The sequence below is a fragment of the Thunnus maccoyii genome, chromosome 8 (genome assembly GCF_910596095.1).
Source record: "Thunnus maccoyii chromosome 8, fThuMac1.1, whole genome shotgun sequence".
NCBI lineage: Eukaryota > Metazoa > Chordata > Actinopteri > Scombriformes > Scombridae > Thunnus > Thunnus maccoyii.
In genome coordinates, this window is record NC_056540.1 from 12,739,043 (window position 1) to 12,760,507 (window position 21,465).

General features: G+C 39.3%; 1 protein-coding gene across 2 annotated transcripts in view; it reads right to left on the reverse strand.

The window, feature by feature from the left end:
* Positions 1-21,465, reverse strand: part of gria3b (glutamate receptor, ionotropic, AMPA 3b) — a 90,183-nt gene that overhangs the window by 25,193 nt on the left and 43,525 nt on the right. For both annotated transcript variants that reach the window (XM_042418170.1, XM_042418171.1), the window contains exons 4-8: positions 15,215-15,402; positions 3,154-3,207; positions 1,973-2,134; positions 1,011-1,178; positions 479-583 (exon numbers count right to left, since the gene is read on the reverse strand). In XM_042418170.1, the coding sequence (XP_042274104.1) occupies positions 479-583; positions 1,011-1,178; positions 1,973-2,134; positions 3,154-3,207; positions 15,215-15,402 (677 nt within the window). The remainder of the gene's footprint in view (positions 1-478; positions 584-1,010; positions 1,179-1,972; positions 2,135-3,153; positions 3,208-15,214; positions 15,403-21,465) is intronic.

The following is a 21,465-nucleotide window of genomic DNA, read 5'->3' on the forward strand; positions in this document are numbered from 1 at the left end:
GGGCAGTTTTAGCTATCAGATTGCAGACTGTGTGTGATTTGTGGGGCTTGTAATGCTTGGCATAGCTCATCAACGCTGCTACCTAACAGAGGTAGAGAAAAGCAATCAGCATTACTCTACTCTGTCCTTTCAGCCCTGCTGGTCCCACATCACTGCAAAAGCCCTCTGTACTTTAATAAATTGAGGTACGGGCTTGTTTGAAAATGTCACACGATCATCCAACAGGATTCAGGGCAAAGTCTTGGCAAGTCTACATATGTGATCAACATTTGCCGAGCTCTGTTCTTTGGTGCGGACGATCAATAAATCATTCAATATTACATATTAGCCAAATTCCATGATTTTCACAAGTAACGAACCAAACCTTGTTGTGTGCCAGCTGTAAGCTGTGTTTTGATATGGACCAGGATTTTTGATCAGGTCTGGATTTGACATTTGATGGATGGAAAGCTGATGGAGGTCACTCGCTCCGTCTTACCTTCCTCGGCCCACCTGTTTTCATCTCATAAAAATCTATGGTGTAGTTGGTCCTGCGGCCATAGTTGTCAAACTGGATATTCCCAGTCATACCCTGCACTTGGACCTGCCATGTGACACAGACAGACAGACACACACAGACACGGGGAAATGTGTAATAGCATTCACTTTGCATACCGTATATAGCTGGTATTAAGGTGCTCATGTCCATGGAGCTACTGGAGTGCGCTCAGTCTGTTAATCAAATGATGAACTGGATACGCTTTAATAAAAGATGTAGTTTTATGGTAATGAGGGCCTGGATTTGAGTGAGCTCTGTGCAAAGATATCTGGAGGCAGAGGGAGGAGAACAGCTCTGCGCTCTCTTCGTTTCTCTCTGTCACTTTCCATCTTTATCACACTCTCACTCGCTATCTCTGCTTCACTTCTTCTAGCCTTTTCTTACTTATCAGCTTGCCACTCTCTCTCTCTCTCTCTCTCTCTCTCTCCCTCTCTCTCCCTCTCTCTTTCCATTCCCCTCCTCACACCCCTACCGTTTTGAGAGCTCTCTCGATGTCGATGCCTTGGCTCCAAGGTACAGCAGGATTGGCTAGACAGTCACCGGCGCTGCCCCGGCGAGAAACATCCACACGTTGGCGCCGCAGGTACCTGAAGGCCTCTGCTATCACCAGGATGGCATCGTGGGTCAGAGCTGAAGTGTACTGTATAATGTAAAAAAACCCAGAACACACAGTGAGACAAACATGTGGTGAGAGAGATAAAGAGATATGCAGGGATATTACTGTTTTTGTAGTAAAACCTTTACAGGTTCTTTAAGGCTAAATTTATTTATACTGTATGATGACTGTATCATCTTTCAAATTATTCTGTTCATGCAAGTTTTTGTTCGCAGTAAAAAGAGACAATCCCAGTGAAAATTTGGGCAGTTTCAGCTCATTATTCTCAGTGCCTCGGGGTCGGGTCAGTGTGGGTGGGATGGGTGCAATCTCTGTCACTTTGCTTGTGATAAAAATAGTTTGATTAGACAGATTTGATTAGAAAAGGCAGGACTTGTCTAATGGTCAGGACCTCTTTCAAAACTTTTAGTGCAGAGTTAGAAGCAGACCTAAGCATTAATGCGTGATTTTATCTCCCACGCACTTTCCCTCCAACTTAGCCTGACCTTTTCACCAGTGAGGGTTGGGCTGACTTGTTTGTTGACCACTGCACCATGACAAAATCTAATTAAATGCCATTCAAAATCCATTTCTTTCTTGATCATTGTTTAATTAGATGTAAATTGAAGCCACGATATAACCTTGCCTTGCACTGCCTATCAATATATTGATCGCTGGGATGGATGCAAAGCAAAGAGGAGGAAGCGAGGGGTGGGAGGATGAGAGAATGACAAAGGCAAACAGAGGATGAGAGGAGGGGAAGAACCGATAAAGAGCACTTCAGAGGGAGTGATCGTTGTATTCTGCATGCACAATGAAAGGCCTTGCAAGCAAAGTACCTTCAGCGGAGTGTTTCGGGCTTCTGGGAATTCTCTTTCATCTAGCCGCTCCCAGCGCTGCATAAACTGCTGCACAATCGGGTTCTCAGGGTTGACTATCTGAAACCCTGAAATGTTGGCTCCACCCGCGAAGACTTTGTCCAAGCTCACATTAGAAAATCCCTGAGATGAGACAAAGGGGAAGTGGGGGAGGAGAAGACTCATGTAACTTGTTTTTCTTTGAGGTTTTTTAGTATGACCTGGGGCTAAGCACCACAAAATATTAGCAGTATTTTGGCCGTGTGCAAGGTGCATTTTATTAAGAACTCTTTGCTGTATGAGAAAGCAACATGTGTTTGCTATTACACTGAGGCAACAATCTCTCTTCACACTTTGTGGTGTACTTCATTTACAGACAAACAACCTGCCAATTTATACTGAGGAATTTGTCAGATCATGCAGAAGACAAAATATTTTACTTGAACCAGCTGACCTACTTTCATCCTGATAGCTTTTCCATGTAAAAAAAAAAAAAAAAATCTAATGCATTTCACAAACCTCTGTTGCTCCAGCTGCATTTAAATTTCATTTTCATCAACCTAGAGCCATTCCATGGAGTTATTTCTTTTTATGGTCAAATTGCTGTTTTTTAAGTGCAGGATTGTGTCATGGCGTGCAAGGACATGTGTCTGCCTGCTGCATAATCACATCTTCTAAAGTCTGGGAAACAGCAGCGGGGGATCATCAAGTGAGAGCAGGGCCAGCCTCCACCTAAAAGCTCTCATGCTAATATCAAGGCTAAATGAACATTTCCCTCCCCAGAGTCGGGGTGGGGTGGAGGGAAAGATGGCTGTCCTCCAATAGTGATTAAAAAGGTTAAAAGCTATTTATTTATGACTTTAATTTATACTTTAATATGAGTAAATTCACAGGCATATATGCAATGTAGTCTGACAGATTGCCAGATTTTGATTGATAAGACATGAAAAACAAAACAAGCCCTATAGAGAGGGGGAAATAAAAGACTTACATTTGCAAACAAAACACATATACAGGCCTGTTCTTTTCTGATTTCATACAAAAGCACATAATAAATTTATTGTGCATGCACATTTGTGTTCATGGCTGAGACTTAGTCCCATCACGTGCAGCCAAAAGCAGGTTCCACTCTCTCCCGGGGGAGCGGTTCGGTTATTACTCACAAGATTGGCCAGAATGTAGTGGTAACCACGACTGTTCTTCCCCAGGGTCACAACCTATGGGAGAAAAACATCGATACAGTAAACCAGCCATGAGATGAGAGCTAAGAGCTGCGGCTCGTATAAGTGGCTAAAACAATCTCTGTAAATGCAGCGGCGTCCTGCGAGCGCGGGATGCTACTGAAGTTGAAACAAAGTGAAGTCGCCTATGGAATAACAAAAGAGAGCGGGAGTGGTTAGAGGAAGTGTTCATTAAGGAGGACCTGATAATGAGAGGGAAACAGAAAACAATGTGGAACACCCCTGAATATTCTGCTCACTTTGAAGTCATTCGCGGTGCAGGGATGTGAGTCCTCAGCAACTGTTGTACAGAAGGTAGAAACAGGAAAAAAATATTTCAAAGAAATTTACAGTGAGACTGTAAGATGTAGATCTCGCTCTGCTTTGAAAATATCACACCTTTGGAGCATAACAGCATGTTTCAACCCACGCAGCCTGTCTGAAAATAGTAAGTGGTGTTCTAAGCCTTCCATCACTGAGGTACCAACCATATGCTGCCTTTTATTCTACATTTTCTTCTTCCTTTTGTTCTGGCCTGCAGATAAATCCAATAGTGAAACTCTAAATTGTCCTGGCTCTCTGTGCATTACATGCTGGACATGCTTTTCAATTTGGCCTTGTGAGGTCTGTTATTTATGAGTTTCCAGTCTGCTGTGGATGGACTTCTGAGTGGCTGCCATGCAGAAACCTGTCAACCATGTCTCGGTTTTCATCTGCGTTCTACAAACACAGCAACACAAGTTTACAGCAAAATCAGCATGTTTGCACATGTTCTGGCTTTGGCTCTATCACAAAAACAAACTGTCAGTTTATCATCTGTTTGTGTGTGCGTGTTAGGCTGGGGGACGTTAGATATTTGTTTCTGTGGATCATTTACGACATTCTCGCTGAGTAGTAGAGAGTGATGAAAAGCAAACTTGTATCTTCACATCTCAGAATGCAAAAAAGAAAAAAAATATATCTTTGAAGGAAGTTTTCAGTTTCAACCTTTTCAGCTACAATTACAGTATCTCATTTAGCCATGTTGAACTTAAGCTGACCTGGGAGCACAAGTATACAGTAGCACTAAACAATTAGAGTTCTATCCTTGCTTGGATAGAGCTCCTTCACAAATTAAATAAACCACTTCTCTCCTTTTTTCAGGGACATCTGAAGGTTGTCCACGGAGGGGGAGAAAGTTGGTAGTGTTCTCTACAAAAGGATTGCGCATGATGGAGCACAAACACACAAAGCCTTTCACTCACACTATCAAGCTGCTCAGCATCCTCTGACAACTTCCACATCATTAAGGCTTTAAACTTCCAACACTGCAGGATGTCAGACAGAGGGAAGCAACCAAGAAAGTGAAACAGAAACAAAGAGAAAATGAGCTGATTATAATGCAGAAATAGCAGGAGTTGGCTTTTAGAATCCATCAATCTGTATCTAATGATTAAGTGACAGAAAGCTCTGTGAAGATCGCTACTGCAGTGATATAAGAGCTTGACAGATCATGGCTACTTCCACTGTAATTGTTCACAAGTCTGACTTTCGGACTGTAAGCCCCGCTGCATTTTCTTGGACAAACCCCACAGCTCCACACTCCTTCACCATGTGCTAACCTTGACTCTGGCCGTAAGCCTCATCACACCTGCCCCGGAGCTGGGCAGAGAAAGGCCTCACCCCCCGTCTGCACCCTGCAGCTCACAGCCAGCCTGGCATCAGCTACAAGCAGCAACCTTGGGATGGAGCACAGCAAGACACTGATGACACAGAGATACACAGAACCTCCGGCCAGAACACACCAACCTCTCCCCTCAACCTCCTTAATTAGGCAGACGGCAAGACCCAGAGACAGGCAGATTTCATTGTTACTTGTGGTGATGCACCGCTGACTGCCCTGTCCATACAAACCCTTAGATACTGCGGGGAATGATAACTATCTTTTAATGGTGTTGATGAAAAATCATTCTCTTTTATTTCTTTTTATTTGAGCAATAAACATCCTATTATCAGAAACAACATTTAGTCAGATTAAAAATAGAAAAATATAAAGCATTCTAGCTTATTTATGTATATGAATGAGTCTAAAGTGCTTAAATATTATTTGCCTTTTTTGTGGGAGAGATTAGAAGATTAATGTAAAACTACAGAGCTTTGGGACGTGATGGGCTTAGCTTAGCACTGGAAGCATGGGGAACAGCAATGTTCTGTCTATAATACAAAAATACACCTACCAACACCTCTAAAGCTCAGTAATTAACAACATTGTACCTCATTTATTTGGTTCAATCTGCAAACAAACAGAAATATTAATATCAAGGCTAAACATTTGCCTCCAGTGGGAAATGATGGGTGCCCTCCAAAGGTGGTTAAAAAGGTTAAATGTTATTAATTTTCTGTCGAGGATATCAATTTATACTTATATATGAATATATTAATTCAAGCAAATATACAATGTGGTCTGACTGCCAGATTGTGATTGATAAAGCTGGAGCTGGAGTTGGGACATGATTAATGTTAGCTTACTTTAATGTAAAGACTTGAAGTGGGTGAAACAGTCTGAAAAATCTATGCACCCTCACCCTTAAAGCTCACTAATTAACATGTTGTAACATGTTTTGACACACGACACACAAATAAAAACAACAACTTGTGATTTTAGGGGGAGTTAAAGGGAGCTGTTTCGTGAGGAAAAATGGTTTCAGTCTCCGGCTAGTGCAGGTTACTAGATACGGTGGATAAATATTGGTTGAATCTGTACAGCTAGATGGTACTAGTTCAGTAGAGGTAATTCCCTCTTAAAACACAAATTGTCGTTTCTGTTTGCGAATGGATTAAACAAATGAGATAGAATGTGTTACTGAGTTTTAGAGATGTTGGTAGGGTTTTTTTTTGTTTCACTTTGGACAGAGCTAATCTAGCTTTCCTCCCTTCATGCTAATCTGTCTATCTTCACCTTTATGCTGATCTATCTGCCTAGTCTAATTTTACACTAATCACGCTCATATATGAGAGTGGTTTCAATCTTCTAATCTCACTCCAAGAAAGCAAATAAGTGAATTTTCCACCATCTTGAAGAATTCCTTTAACAATGCTAATATAATTTTGCTCATCATTTTTGGCTTAAAATGGATAGTTGTACCAAAAGCACAGACTGAAAGCTAATTTTGCATTAGCTTTCAACACATTGAATTTCCATCAACCTGTATTTTTGGCATCCCATTCTCCTTGAATTGATTCCTGTTGCTATAAATCCCTATTAGAGTACATACATAAAAACACAAACACTAACCAATTATTCTGTTTCCCAATGACACTGAAGAGAAGAAATGTATTTAGTTTGTCTAGCCCTTCAATAATATGATTCTTCTTTTTCATACAGTGTACCCTCATCGATCCATTAGCTGGCTCCACCACCTTTTGTTCTGCTGCTGAAGGAAAGCCTCTATTTTGCAGACTGGAGTTTTCTTTAAAGCCTGATGGGGACAGACAACCAGGATGACCTTGACTTCACCGTCATCCACACTGGTTGTGCCTCAGCCCGCCAGACAGACAGCCCTAAATGTAAATCTACAGCCACATTTTCAATGAACACCAGACCGTTTTCCTCCTAGTTTGACCTTTCCACTGCAGAGTTTGCCACAACACAGGGAGAGGCAGACTGAAAATGATAGGTTCCCTATAGTTTGTAAATATCATACCATTCACTGAGGCATATAAAAGACCAGCAAATAATGATGCAATTATTTTTAGCCTCTTCCTGAACTACTAAAAACCACGGAGTCCAAAACACACAAAATCCTAACTGAGGTGTGGTTTTTGGCATTAGGGCTACATGTAATGAATATTTTCATTATCAGTTTATTGGTTTGTTATTTTTGCAATTAATGGATTAATCCTATAGTGTATGAAATATCAAAGATTTGAAAAAACAAACAAACAAACAAACAAACAAACAATAACCTTCATAATTTTGTCCAACAGACACTCCATACCCCAAAGATATTAAGTTTATTATGATGTAAAAAAGAAAGTCTTCACATTGAAGAGGCTGAAAATAGAGGAATAGAGGAAAAATGACTGAATTTTTCCTTGATAAATGATTTTAACAGTTAATCAATTTTTCAAAACTGTTTATGATAATTTCTGTCAATTGACTATTCCATTAGTCAACTAATTATTTCAGCACTAATTGATATTCAGTTTTTGGGCCATGATGGTCTAGGAAGGGATCTATTGGGCCCAGTGGTACTTTTCTGTAAGGGTTCATATCTTGAAAACCCCATCCAAGGGGGACAATAAACAAATTAAACAAATGAGAATTTTTAGCTAATTATAAAATCATATAGATAAAAAAATAGGGTGATTGGGTTAGCACACCCTTTGTACACCCAGGTATTACCTGTGCCACCGATGAATATTTTAATCAGTATTTTGCTTGAAATCAACAATAGAGAATTCTAGAAGAAACCTAAAAATTCTTATTCTAATCATTACATCATTACATTCAAAAGCAGAATTATAAGTGGTAGCTGCTATGTTGTTGTCAACATTGATGTAAATTGATCCTGCTGCTGAGCCAACGTTAGCTAACGTTATAGTTTCTTTTTGTTTTAGTTTCTTCTATTTTTCACAGACAAGACAAGCTGCTGCTCAGCTATGACTGTCAGTGATCCTGATTAAGGTGATTGGGATATCGACGTGATCTTTTTAATAATGTAACCGAGGGATACCAACTATTATCTACTATCTGCTAGTGTTAGCTGTTGGGCAATACTCGACTGCTGTCTAGCTATAACGAAAATGATGTGCACAGTAAGCTGACACAAGTTTGCTTATTGACTGACAGACTCCTTGCCAACTCTTTAAAATATTAAAACAATACAGGCTTTTCTTTCTAACAAACCATCTTTGACTAGCTGTACAGATATTGGTTTGCAATGGACATTTACTTCAGTAGGTAACAGCCAACAGTTTCATTTTGTAGTTCGTGTAACCCACAAAATAAATGTTGATACAGCTAATAAAATGTAAAAATGAGAAACTTGCTAACAGCATTGATCCTGCCCTTGAATTTATGGGGGATAATTGGGCATAGGGAGGTTGTAGTGCCTGGACATTTAATCTTTTACGGGGGTCATTGTCACAATGGTGCACTCCACTGCAGAGATATCACAATGCTCGACTTCACACACGATGGGACAGATGAATTTGAGTGCTGTATGCTCTGATACAGAGAGACTTTGGTTGCCATTTCTGCTTCAAGGCTCTTGGTAGAAGTGCTCTTGGTGGAGCACTCTCTAATTAACAGCCAGTAGTGGCTGTGGCTGAGATGCTTTTCTTGGCAGCCGCGATATATGCCCCCTGAAGATAGCACAAGAGCTGGCCTTCCCCCAAATGTAGAACATTTTAGAAACACCTGACTCATATTCAGATGATTATGTCTATCATTGCTATGAGATACGGGAACTATTTGAGACTTGACACCTCGGGAGGAAGGAATCACTGACACTGTGGCTGAGACACCCTCGTGTATATGTGCCAAATTCTGGCTTTCAAAACAGTAATATGCTCTGATTTCACTGAAAATGACCGGAGTAATTTTGCCTTGATTGATAAGGGAAATAAGTTTCTCTGGTTTATAGACTGTAGTATTGTAGGACTGTATCCTTGATACGTGTGCAAATCATCACAGTGGCAGCACACCGGTCCCAGCCTCACATTCAGTCGCGGAGTCAACAGGTCACTTTCTCTTTAATGATAACACTTTAATCCCATTTAATTCTATAATCGCAGTAAGTAAATGGCCCTCAACATCCAAGGTTGGTGCCAAGGATTTGGAAGCACAACGTATCCCCGGCTTTACATCGAGCAGAAAGGATTCAGCTATATTTCTGTCAACCCCTCCTTTCAGCAGCCCGGGGACAATAAGCTACTGTAATGTTGAGATCAGGGGCACCCTTCATATCAGACCTTAGCTGACTTTCTTCCCACTTTACTCCTCTATGTTTCAGAACAAATTGAGAGACATGCCAGGAAGTGTTACTAGAAAACAGAGTCAAAGTAATCAAGGCGCTTTGAGTGCCTGAGAGGGTTTATGTGGCAGATTTTATGATGTATCTTAAGAAAATCAAAGAGTGCCAGAGTACATTTTCATTTTTTATCTTGATGTTATTTTAGTTTGTAATACCTCTAGTTATATCTATGCTTGCCAATATGTAACATGAGCATACAAATGTCATCCCCTGGTTTACAGAATGCCGATGTTGCTCCTGATTTTCATTCAACATTGATTGAGGACCTTTTTACTGCGGACATTTTTCTATCTGCTGCTTGCAATCTATTATCCAGTCTCTCTCCCACAACCTCTTATCTGTCATGGTTAGATTTCTTTTCCTTTCCTTGAATTTGAAAACACAAAGATTTCTGATTCTATAATGCATCCAACTGTGGATTTTTTTCTTCATCCAAGAGCAGAAAGAGGGATATGGAGGATCTCCAATTCTCCATGGGAAGACAATATTGCCACCCCTCATGCCTCCACAGGCGGCAGAATGTTGTTCTAACAAATCTCCAGATGCACCTCTCATTTCTTTTTTCTTTTTCTATGAATCCTTTTCACTTCTTATTGTTTTTTTCTGCATGAAAATGCACTTTGCGTCTGGTAGAGTGCTTACTGCCTGCCTGTCTTTGAACAGCTTGCATGCCCTGGGCCTGTCCCAGACACTGTTCTTTTTTTTTTTTTTTGCCTGCCTCTCTTTACACTAGTGATGAGCAGGTTGTTGCCTCTGAGCAGACTCCAGCACAGAATTCCCAGGAGGGAAGTGGGCCAGGAAGAAGCATAAAGGCCGAGATGAGGCTATATGTGCAATCTCATAGATGGATCAGATTAGGCGTGAGCACATACAGTATACGGTGTAACTCACATGCAGCCATATACGCTCAGAGGCAGAGAGGTACACGTATATTCATTCCAAAAAATCATTGTTATGACAAGTGGTAGCAATACAAGGATGATTAACTTATATGCAATCATAGTTCTTGTCTAAACTGCCATTCTTTAATTGCCACAAACATTTTTTTTTTTAAAGATGTAATACCGTTAAACTAGATGGTTGAATGAAACACATTCATTGGATATGATTCAGAGAGCAGAGCTGGCAGAGGCTCTCCCATTTTTGTCGTAAGGGAAGGACTGCCATTGGGTTAATTTATCTGCAGTGCAGTGTATTGATGGAAAAGTCCTATGGGTGATAAATCCTGAGTGGTTGTTACAGCATAAAATGATAATGGCCCGGGTGTAGCATTCTCCTCAGCATCCCAGAACAAATTTGGTGGGAGACTCACTCTGCTCTTATACGAGCAAACACAACTGTGCCTGATGCAGCAGTATGCAAATACTTCTCCTACCGTGTTTCTACATCATGTCAAGTGATAAATGGAGCTAATAAAAGTGACATTCAACTGAGTGTGCTCACAACTAAGGAATGGGCACATCCAGTATTATTGTGTTTGTATGATGAACCCCTCATCAATTTAAATGAATTGTTGTCCCACACCTGAGCACAGGGTAGGGCCAGAGCTGAAACAAGTGATTAATCAGTTAGATCACCAAAAGAACAACAACAACAACAAAAAGATTAATTCTAATCATTTAGCAGTCATTTTGGTTGTTTAGTCAAGAACAAAAAGCCAAATATTTGCTTCTTCCAGCTTCTTAAATGTCACTATTTTCAGTTCTTCTGTGTTTTATATCATTTAAATATATTATAGATATTCCATATCTTTGGATTTCGGATTGTTTGAACGTATTTTCACTGTTTTCTGGACTTTTCATAGACAAAATGATTAATTAGGTATTTGGAAAAAATGACTTTCAGTTCAAATGATAATGAAAATAACAATGAGTTGCAGCCCTTGTTGAAATGTGTCCAGTGGTAGAGAAGTACTCAGATCCCTTTAAGTAAAAGCAATAATAACACAGTATAAAATATTTCATAATTTAATAATAATATAATAATGTATAATAGAGATGTTTTAATAGAAAAGTATCAAATCTAAAAGTACTCAATATACAGAATGACCCCTCTCTGTATATTGCTGAATTATTATATTATCATCATTGTTGCATTAACATGTAAGCAGGATTTCAGTTCTGTAGCCCGTCGAAGTTGAGCTAATTTTAATTGCTTTATATATTGAGTAGATTCATAGTTCATAAAGTATGTTTTGAATAAAAAAAATCTTAATATGCACAGAAATGTGGTATTACAGCTCTAAATGTAGCTTTAAACATAATATTTTCTCTTTATTGGAGTAGAAGTATTAAGTAGCATAAGATGGAACTACCACTAAATCGTATCATAATATGGTGCGATTGATGAATAAATGTAGGCTACTACCAGTGGATGACTCTTTACCCATTCAGGAATATTACTGAAACACTGAAATACAACAGTGCAGTGAACCAGTAGAGCAACAAAAGCCCGGACGGATCAAAGCATTAGCAGCAGTGACTGGTTCAAAAGTGGTGCTAATGAAGAACAGCACGGAGGGTTTTCTTTGTGTTCAACAATTGTACCAAATTGTGGAGGCTCGACACTTGCCTATTCAAGATAACTCTACACTCTATGAACTTCATTGGCTGGTATAAAGACATTCATTCTATGGTGGAATTACTCAGACTGAAATCATAAAACTAAGCCACTGAGCTGATTCCCATTTCCCCCAGCAATCAGCTAGCTGGATCTGTCCTGCCTCATGATCCTCTCTCAACAGGCAGCGACCTTGACGGATTGAAGTGACATGTCGACATTGCGACACACAGACACTGGCCTCGGCACACAGGTTCCAGTTCAAACTGCTATCCTCCAGAGACAAAACTCTATCTGTCTACAGAGTAGAGTTTCTTTCTTTTTTTTTTTTTGTTTAATGGAAGTATATCAGCAGGTAGACGCAGCAGGTTTCCACATAACTACCACTGGGTGCCATTTTTGGTGTGATTGCCCTCATGGGAGACAGTCCATCCCTCTTTCAGTGTATAATGGTATGCCCCAATAGGGGGCAGCTGCAGAGTGAAGTCCAGCAGCTTCCCTGAATGTCTGTGACTCATCCATATTGGCAGAGCTAGCCAGATTATTTCAATTAGCTTCAACAAAAAAAAAAGCCCCACGCTGAGGTTGTCACTGAAACAAGGGGTAAAATTGAGCACACTGCTGCTTTGAAGGTTAGCGGTTATTAAAGCTTTATTTTCCCCTTCTGAGCTAAAACAAACTTTAAACAGAAACAGAAATGTATGATGGTGAAGGTGGAGGAGTAGAAAGAGATCCCTCTAGAAGTAAAAAAATAAAAATCTTAATAGGAAAAAAGACAGGAACAGGAGAACATCAAACAGATTATTGCCTATATCCTTATTATTGTTTGCAAGGGGAAGAAAATAATTAAAGACGCACCCATTAATATGTCTCACGTGATTTGTAATGAATATTCTAAGCTTTTCTTAAAAGCTGATGCATATTCTTTGCACAAAAAGGAAATAGATTTCAGTATAGTCCCTGAATTGTAAAGGGAGAAAATTTGCAGCACAAGAATTAAATTAGACACAGCAAATTAATACTAAAAGCAATTCTGCTTTAAACTATGACTCTGGGATCAAATTAGATTCATAAAAAACAAGTGAAACTAACAGTCGTTGAGGGGATATTGTTAGGCAGAGAGAAGCCAATATCTAAATGAATGTTAACGAGCAGAATCCAATTCGGTAGCTGATTGCCTTATAAGCAGGCAGCAGCAGCAGCAAGCAGAGGGGTGTAGGGCAGTGCGGAGCAGTGCGGAGCAGTGCGGAGCAGGCGAACAGAGTAGATGCATGGCATAATAGCCACTCATCTATTCATGGTAATTGTGTTTCCCCTACTACAAGGACTGGTGGACCTTTCATTTCCTCCTCAGGCAGTGGACGTGATAGAGGAATGGAGGGGTTTGGGGTTGTTAGAAGAGGATTAAAAAGGCTGCATCATCAGTGGTCTCTCCAAATGGCTGCTCACCCTCAGACCTCTCAACCTCAGGCTCTCGGGCAGCTTCGACACACTGATTTTAAAACAAGTTGGCCTCAAACTCGGCAACCAAACAGTCTCAAACTGAACCCTTCAAACAGGTGGGATTACTGCTGTTCCTCCCTTGCAATTGAACATACTGTTAAGCCTTCAGGAGGCTGCACAAACTGACTCATAACCACTTGTAAAAATGTACATATAAAACAAGCAGTAGTGCAAAAACGTACAGAAGATCTTAGTTCACAGTATACTAACATCCTAAGACAGTTAATTATAGATATAATTATAATTTTAGGAAATTGTTCCTAAAATTAAAGGTGCACTCCAGAAATTCAATGATGCTAAGGGACTCACAAGACATATTTAATCCTGCATGAGCTGTTTTTTTGGCCACCTGGTGACAGTAGAACATGCTGTAAACACAACACCGACACATTATTACATTATAAAGCTGATATGTCCAACATGTTAGCAAACAGTTGCGCGTGCACACATCTAGCAGACACGGAGCAGCATTAGCATTCATTTGAATTTGGATTTCAATTGACTTGACAAATGTACGTCCTATATTCACTCTCCTTTTAGGGTCTGTTTTGGTCTCCACCATCTCCTGGCACATCATCTGGCTTGAGGTTTTGGCTCCAGCTTGAAGTGAGGTTTGTTCCCGCGGAGAACATTATCATGAGCATTATTACTATACTATTTATTACTATATTACACTCCAGATATTACACATATTTTTCTTCAAAACATAGGGTAAGAAAGATCTATGTTCCTCACCAAGTCACTCCCGTTATCCAATACTCCCCTCTCTATCCAAATAGAAGTAATATCTGATTAAATGATCAGCTCCACCAGAATGCACATTGCAATAATTTGTTGTTGCATGCTTTCAGTTTAAATAGATGATGATTGCTGCGTTCACGGACAATCTGTGAAAAGTGTTGCTTTAACCTTGTTATGCTCTATGCCTCACCCTGTCTGAACTTGGGGAAAAAAGCAAAAGAAAAACCTGCTGTTTCTTTGCTTAAAAATCACAAATTTTACAGCAGAGGAAGTGAAGACAAAAAATTAGCATGAGAGACAGGCATGTGTCTGCGTGAGGTTGTGAGATCTGTGTCAATTGCGTGAGTCTCATGGTCAAAGTGTGAAACTTGGCAGCTCTGTTTGGCATGTTAGCAGATAAATACCCCATTATGGCTACTAGCTATTTGCTAACTTTGTCAGTGTGCAGTTTGGTGCTGGACATGTAATGTACAGTGGGTGTTTAAAGTGTTTTCTCTGAAAACAGCTGCCTGCTGCTGCTGAAAACAACAGTGAGAGTGGTAAGAGTGAGCCAAAAAAGTCAAGTTGCAAACCAGAAAACCAAAACAATGAGTTGAAGGAAGCTAAAATGCTCTGTAGAGCTGAGCGGAACTGCAGAGTTGCGTAATAATTTTCTGTGGGCTTGTTCCTACAATCAACCCTTTTCACATTACTTGTAGTCATTTGATCCATTGTTAATATAAAAATATTGATTAGAGCAGCTTTAAAAATGGTCAAAACTGATGCTGCTTTTAGTCCCTACTATGGCTCCAAAAGCTCCAAAAACATGGATCCTTCATGTCCCATAATGCTCATGTCTTCATACTGTACTCCACGTTCCCTGTTTCTTATAAAAATTGTGGTCTCAAAGTCTAACCCAAGCTCACTCAAGTGATGCTACTTGAGTAATTTTTTTTTGTCAAAGCTCCTCCAGTGACACAGAGGACATTACAACTGTTTTCACAGGCTGAGTAGTGCTCAACATGATTAGTAAATTGACTTTGGCATGTAGAATTGGTGGAGTGGCCTTTTAATATTTGTTATTTTGTAAATTAAATTTGCTTGGCAATTATGTGACTAAAGCAGAGGGCTGGATAGACAGTGTAAATGTTTGGTTAAGTAATCTACAAGTGTGTTACCACATGTACAGTGACTCTGAGGCTCACCTGTTCTAATATGGTGTTGATCCTGTCCACCTCGCAGTCAATCACATAGCGCTTCTCCTGCCTCCTGTCCATCTCCTCAATGATGCGCTTGAACTCTGCTGCATCTGTTGTGCTGCTAACAGAGCGAGCAGTCACCTGCCAGTTGTTAGCTACTGCTGCCTCCATGATGGCCTGCAGTATAGAGAAACCTAGAGAGACAGATATAGAGAGAGTGACTGAGAGGATTAGACACAAAAGAGACTGACACACAGTAACAGTTATGCAAGAACTGAGTGGCTGCTAATTTATTCTAGAGAGGTTTTTACTTGAATTCAAAGGTTAAAGGCCATCTCATTACAATCTAAAATAGCATTCCAAAGTCTGCAGGCCCACTAAAATATTGTCGAGAGTCTAGACTTTGTGTGCCAGTGTGTGTGTGTGTGTGAATTTACATTTGCATGTTGGGAAGCCAATATCATAATGAAGTGAAAGGACAGGAAATGTATCTCCATATTATTAAAAGATCAGTGGGTGATGTTATTGCGCTTGGCATCAATTAAACTATGGCATTTAGCTCAGCTACATGTTAACTCTGACAGTGCGGTGAAACACATCCCGGCCCGTGTCTCCTTGGAGGATTGTGCCAACTCATTTAAAGATAAAGACAATGAAAGATTCATCCAGGCCAGTGGTAGAAAGAGATCATTATGCTACCAGAAGAATGGAGAATGAGTCCTTCTAATGATTAATTCACACGTGAAATATTTTCATTTAACAGAGCGCTCAGAAACACTATGGTCAAATCATATACCACAGAATGAGTAATGTAGTCCTATTTCTGGGGGGGATAGATTGCACATACCGCAAGACGAAATAGAAATGGCTTAACTCTTCTCCAATGTAACGGACAAGAATGAACATGAAGGTTATTAATGAAAATCAAGCACAGTGCTGGTATTTCATTAAGCCACGGACAATGCAATTGCAAACTGTGTGTACAATAAGCTTCTTTTCCACAACTCTATTCATTTTTCATCATTCATCATGTGGTTAACTGATACAGAAAATGAAAAAGAAAAAAAAAACTTGCAGCAACAGCAAATTCTGGCACACATTCAGACATATACAGATTTTATATGGCGATTAATATGTGATTGGGTATTATGCAAATTGTCTGAACAGCAGTAGGCAAAGTAAACATTTGTCATATATTTTTTTCACTGTGAGCCATTTCTCTGTATAACCTTATCTCTATGAACCGGCTGCAGACAGCCAACAAAGCAAGCATAGAGACCAAAGACACAACAACAGCTATAACAAGAAAACCACTTTGCGACTCCCTTCGTTTCTCTGCTTCTGCATTTCCCTTCTTTCCCATTCCATCTGAATGGCCAAGTAGCCTTTTTCTTGAGAAGCAGTTCTCGTAAATGCTCTGAGACTGCTGTGCCGTGTGTGTCAGAGCTCCTGGTGTGTCTCCCCCACTGCAGCGCATAGCCACATCTCCACCAAATGACCTTTTGGCGAGCGGCACAGTGAGCGAAGACCGATGCACAGTGTGTCATCTGTCCAGAGGAGCAATGGCATACTGCCTGGAGACATCAGCCTGCCAGACCTCAAGGTTATCTGGCAACATGGTTATCAGGTCACATCTCCAAGGAGTTAAGCCTACAGTTTATGAATGTTACTTGTAGCACAACAGTGGGTTCAGATGATATGTTGAGGGCATGTATGAGTACACGTGTAGTCCCTTTGTGGCTTCTGGGTCGCAGAGCTGTTTAAGAGCACAGGACCACAAGGCCTGAGTCAACACAATGTAGGAGGATAATAACAATACAGAGGGAGCATATGTGCAGTTAAAATTGTCAAAATGGAGTTGGGAGTTTTCATCTGGACAAAAGCCAAAATTTCCCCTGACTAAAAAAAAAACAACAAAAAACAAAAAAAAAAGTGAAGTGAAAACATCTGAAGCTTTTCTGAAGTATCATCATTTTTACATGAGCGCAGCAGCAGCAGCTTCTCATGTACTGCACCTCCTCACATCTCCTGTACCTGAAGCAAAAGTTACAGGATGAAGGTCTGAATAACATGGATGCATTGTTCATTTTCCTGAGGCATATGCTCAGAACCTCAACAACCACAAGCCAGCTGGATAGCATGGCAGTCTTCCCAGCAATAAAAGCTTCTCACATTAAGAGATGTCATGCAGATTAACTGGGTCAAAATGCTCTCTGTTGGTTTAGAAAACTGTGGAGAATAAGGCTGGTAAAGGTAAAAATGCCATTTTGCACTCAGTAATCACATTGGGTGTTTGACATGCCATGCATATGGGTTAAAATGATAGGTTGGGTATTTGTTTCAGGGCTGCAAATATCTGTTTGTTTACTGCAGTGCAATCACTGATTCCTGTGCTGCATGAAAGACATAATAACATGTCTAAGAACGTTTCAAATACAATTACTCACTCAGGGGCAAACTCTGGGGATTTAAGCTTCATATATGTAAGTATCTGTAGTGATCTGTCTAAAATAAAAACTGCACATTTCCTATTTTCATTTCTGAGGTGCAAGGAAATGAGAAATTATGCTAACTCTTCAGTGAGAGGGGGAAACAATGTGCTGTCAATCAGATTAGAATCACTGAGGGCTTTTATTTTGAAATTGCTGATTTGTGCGACGTTCATCTCCTCCGGCAAACCCTGAACTGTGTGGGAACAATTGGATTCATTTAAGATTCACAGAAGATTCCATGCCTGCCTAGTTTTACATTTGTATGGAAATTAAGAGATGGAATCTGGTAGTGGTAAATAGTCTGTCCAGAAATGGATTACTTTTGCTCCTGTTTCTCCTAAAGTCAGCAGAAAAGTTTGTTTCCTGATTTAGACTTCAGAATTGAAAATGGACAAAATCCTTTGAGCGAAATGTAATCTGACAGCCCCTTTTAATCTCTACCAGCAAGTAAAAAGAATAAATAGTGTTAGATAGATAATGTGTATGTTGTTATTGCATGCTAGTCTGCATAGATTAACATCTGCCAGTCACCTTCCTTGGACCAGAGTCCATTTTGTGCTTTAGCCGATCAATGGATTCAACCTCATAAATGCTTTTTCTAGTGATATTTATATGTATGTGTATATATATATAACCAAAACAAAATAAAAAGGAAAATAAAAACAGCAGCAACAATAGGAACAACAAAAAAAGCAAACAAAAGCATAATGTTTGGCTTGATTTTCTTACTGTAGTATGTATGTGTGTAGGTAGGTGCTGTATGTGTGTGTCTGTATATGTGTGGGTGGGTGGGTTTTCTGTGTGAAAGATATAGAGAGGAGAGAGCAAAAGGGGGAGACATTATTAATCAAAGGAAGAAAGAATATAGAAAAAATAACAAAGCTAGAATTCTCTTGGAGGGCATCTCTGGTTGGGCTCTGAGGACTTTCTTTTTATTTTTGTTTGTTTGCTTGTGTTATCCTTTTTTTATTCTTAATTTTTAGCTCTTTTCCCTTTCTCCTCTTCCTTGCTTTCTTTCCTTTCATCTGCTTTAGGCCGCCACCAGGCCTGTAGGAGGTGGCTGGCCTGTTGCAGGTAAGATCCCCTTTAGAACAGTCTTTGCCCCTACAGGAGGGGTCTGTTCAACTGGGTCTGAGGAGCAGCTTTCTATTTGGAGAGGGGCTTAGCAGGGATCAGGTCCTCTGACTCCAAGCTTTGCCAAACCAGTCACCAGGGCCAAGACCGAGGTGGTCCCATCATTCAGATGTGGTTGGAATGAAGTAATGAATAAAACATAACAGAATAAAACATAACAAAAAATAGATAATAGAGTATGCAAACAAGTTAATAAAAATACATTTTAGATAAATAATAAAAGGTAAAAAAAAAAAAAAAAAGGGAATAGAAAAAAGAAAACGTGGGTGAGCAGAGTGGGTTGTTGAGTGAGGAAGTGGTAATGGTAGATATGAAAATAGTTAAGTAAGATCAGTAACTGAACATCCTAAGAGACTGAAGTTCCTCCTGTTACCTATGATATTAAAATGAATATTATTATCATAATAGTAATAATAATAACCATCAAATTCTAATAATCATATTGATAAATAACATTGTTGCCATCATCATCCTATTAATATGTGTGACATAATAATAATAGTTTCATCATCTTTTTCATCTAAATAATGATCTATGCAATACTTAATAGTCCATTATTACCTAAATTATCCACAGTAATCAACATCATAATCATTATTCTATAAACTTATGTAGATATGTTAACAATACTAGTCTATATAATAGTAATATTAATATTTTTTCTCCTGTCAATAATGGCCTGTGTAATGGCTTTTATGATAATTATTTCTATAATAATGATAACGATAAGTAATAATGACAATAAATCATCATCATAATAACAGGTAGTAATAATATAACAGCAATAATAGGAACACATTTTATACTAAAGTAATTATAATAAAGACAGATATAAATAAAAACAAAACAAACTAACAAAAAAGCAATACTTTGAGTAAGTATAGAGCTAATTGACAAATGATGCACACATATAATAAATAAAAGAAAGGGCTTAAGAAAGGAAGGAGGAGATAGATAATTAGTTTTGTAAATGAGCAAAGTGTTAATAATGAGATGTTCAGGGATAAAATGAAATGTTGAGTATATGACGTGTATATGACTGCGTGTGTATGTACTGTATTGGTAAGTCTGAGTATGGAGATATGGCTGGTTTAGTGGCATTCGCTAACAGGCAAAATCAAAATTAAGATTGAGATTTGTGATAAATGGAGTCCAAGTTTTCAAAAAGTGTGACATTCGGACTTAGAGAAGCAGTTATTTGTTCCATTGATATATGTTCTGTGAGAAGATTTCACCAGTGATTGATGTTTTCTGTTTGTGTGGTTTTCCAGTTTGTAAGGATGACTTTCTTGGTGATATCTAGGGCAACCAGTGTGCATTCTGTGTGTTTTGGTGGAAGTTCAACTGAGGATAACTCACCAACTATGCATAATGAGGGAGAGGGGAATGCTGCAACCCAAGACTTAGGAGAGTTTAAACCAAAAGTGTTATATAGGTGGACAGAGCTATAAGGAGTGCATGTAGTCATCTGTGGTGCCTAGAGTGCACTGTGAACATTTATTTGTGTTGGACAGACCCATTTCATGCATTTTGCTTTGACTGACATGTGTTCTATGGAGGATTTTATACTGGATTAGTTGTAGATTTCTATTCTTTGTCATTTCAAATGAATTTCTGTCGACCTGTGTCCACAGGGTGTCAGAGGGGAGAGATAAATCTCTTCCCCATTTAGCAGTTGGCAGGTGGATGCTGTTATCTATACTGGAGATTAATTTATATAAGTTTGAAAGAATTTTGGTGGATGTAGAATATTTCACAATCTGTTCTGATGGTAAGGGAGGTTGGAGAGGATTATTTCTTCTGTTGATTTTATTTTTAATGACAGACTTGATTTGTAAGTATTGGAGAAAGTTTCCCCCTCCGACCCCATACCTCTGAATCAGGTCTTTAAATGAGATAAACGAGTTGTCTTCAAATAGATGGTGGAGATGTGTGATTCCTTTTTGTTCCCATGTGTTGAAGTGAAGGAGGAGTCAACTGTGCTTTGCTAATTTCAAGTGTTTTCCACCAGGCTGTCAGGGCTGAGGAAATGAGTGGGTTTTTGAAGTAATTGTGATGTTTGATGTTTGAGCCAGTGAAGGGTAAATCAGAGATTTTTATGTTGTTGCATTATGCTTTTTCTAATTTAATCCAAGATATATGAGCCAGGTTAGAGTGGATCCATTTAATGAGATACTGTAATTGGTTTTCCAGATAGTAGTGAAGAAAATTGGCCCCCCTGAGTTTATTTTTCTGTAAAGTGGGAAGTACTGATTTTGTTCTTTTTTATTTTTCCAGTAGAAGTGTGATATGACAGAATTCAGTAACTGGAACCATTTGGCTGTAGGTATTATGGGAATCATTGAAAAGAGGTAATTTTGCTGAGGTAGAACTTTCATCTTAATGGTTGCTATTCATCCTTTTAGAGAGATGGGAAGGTTAGACCACCGCTTTAGATCATTGCTGATTTTTCTAATAGTGGGGTGAAATAGAGCTGAGTTAACTCTGACAGCCTGGTGGAGATGTTAATATGCAGATATCTTATATTACCAAAGGTGAAAGAATGATGTGTGTCTTGAGTTGCAGGGTGGCATGAGTTCACTGAGATAGGAAGAATAGTTGATTTGGACTAGTTTATGGTGTAGTCTGTGA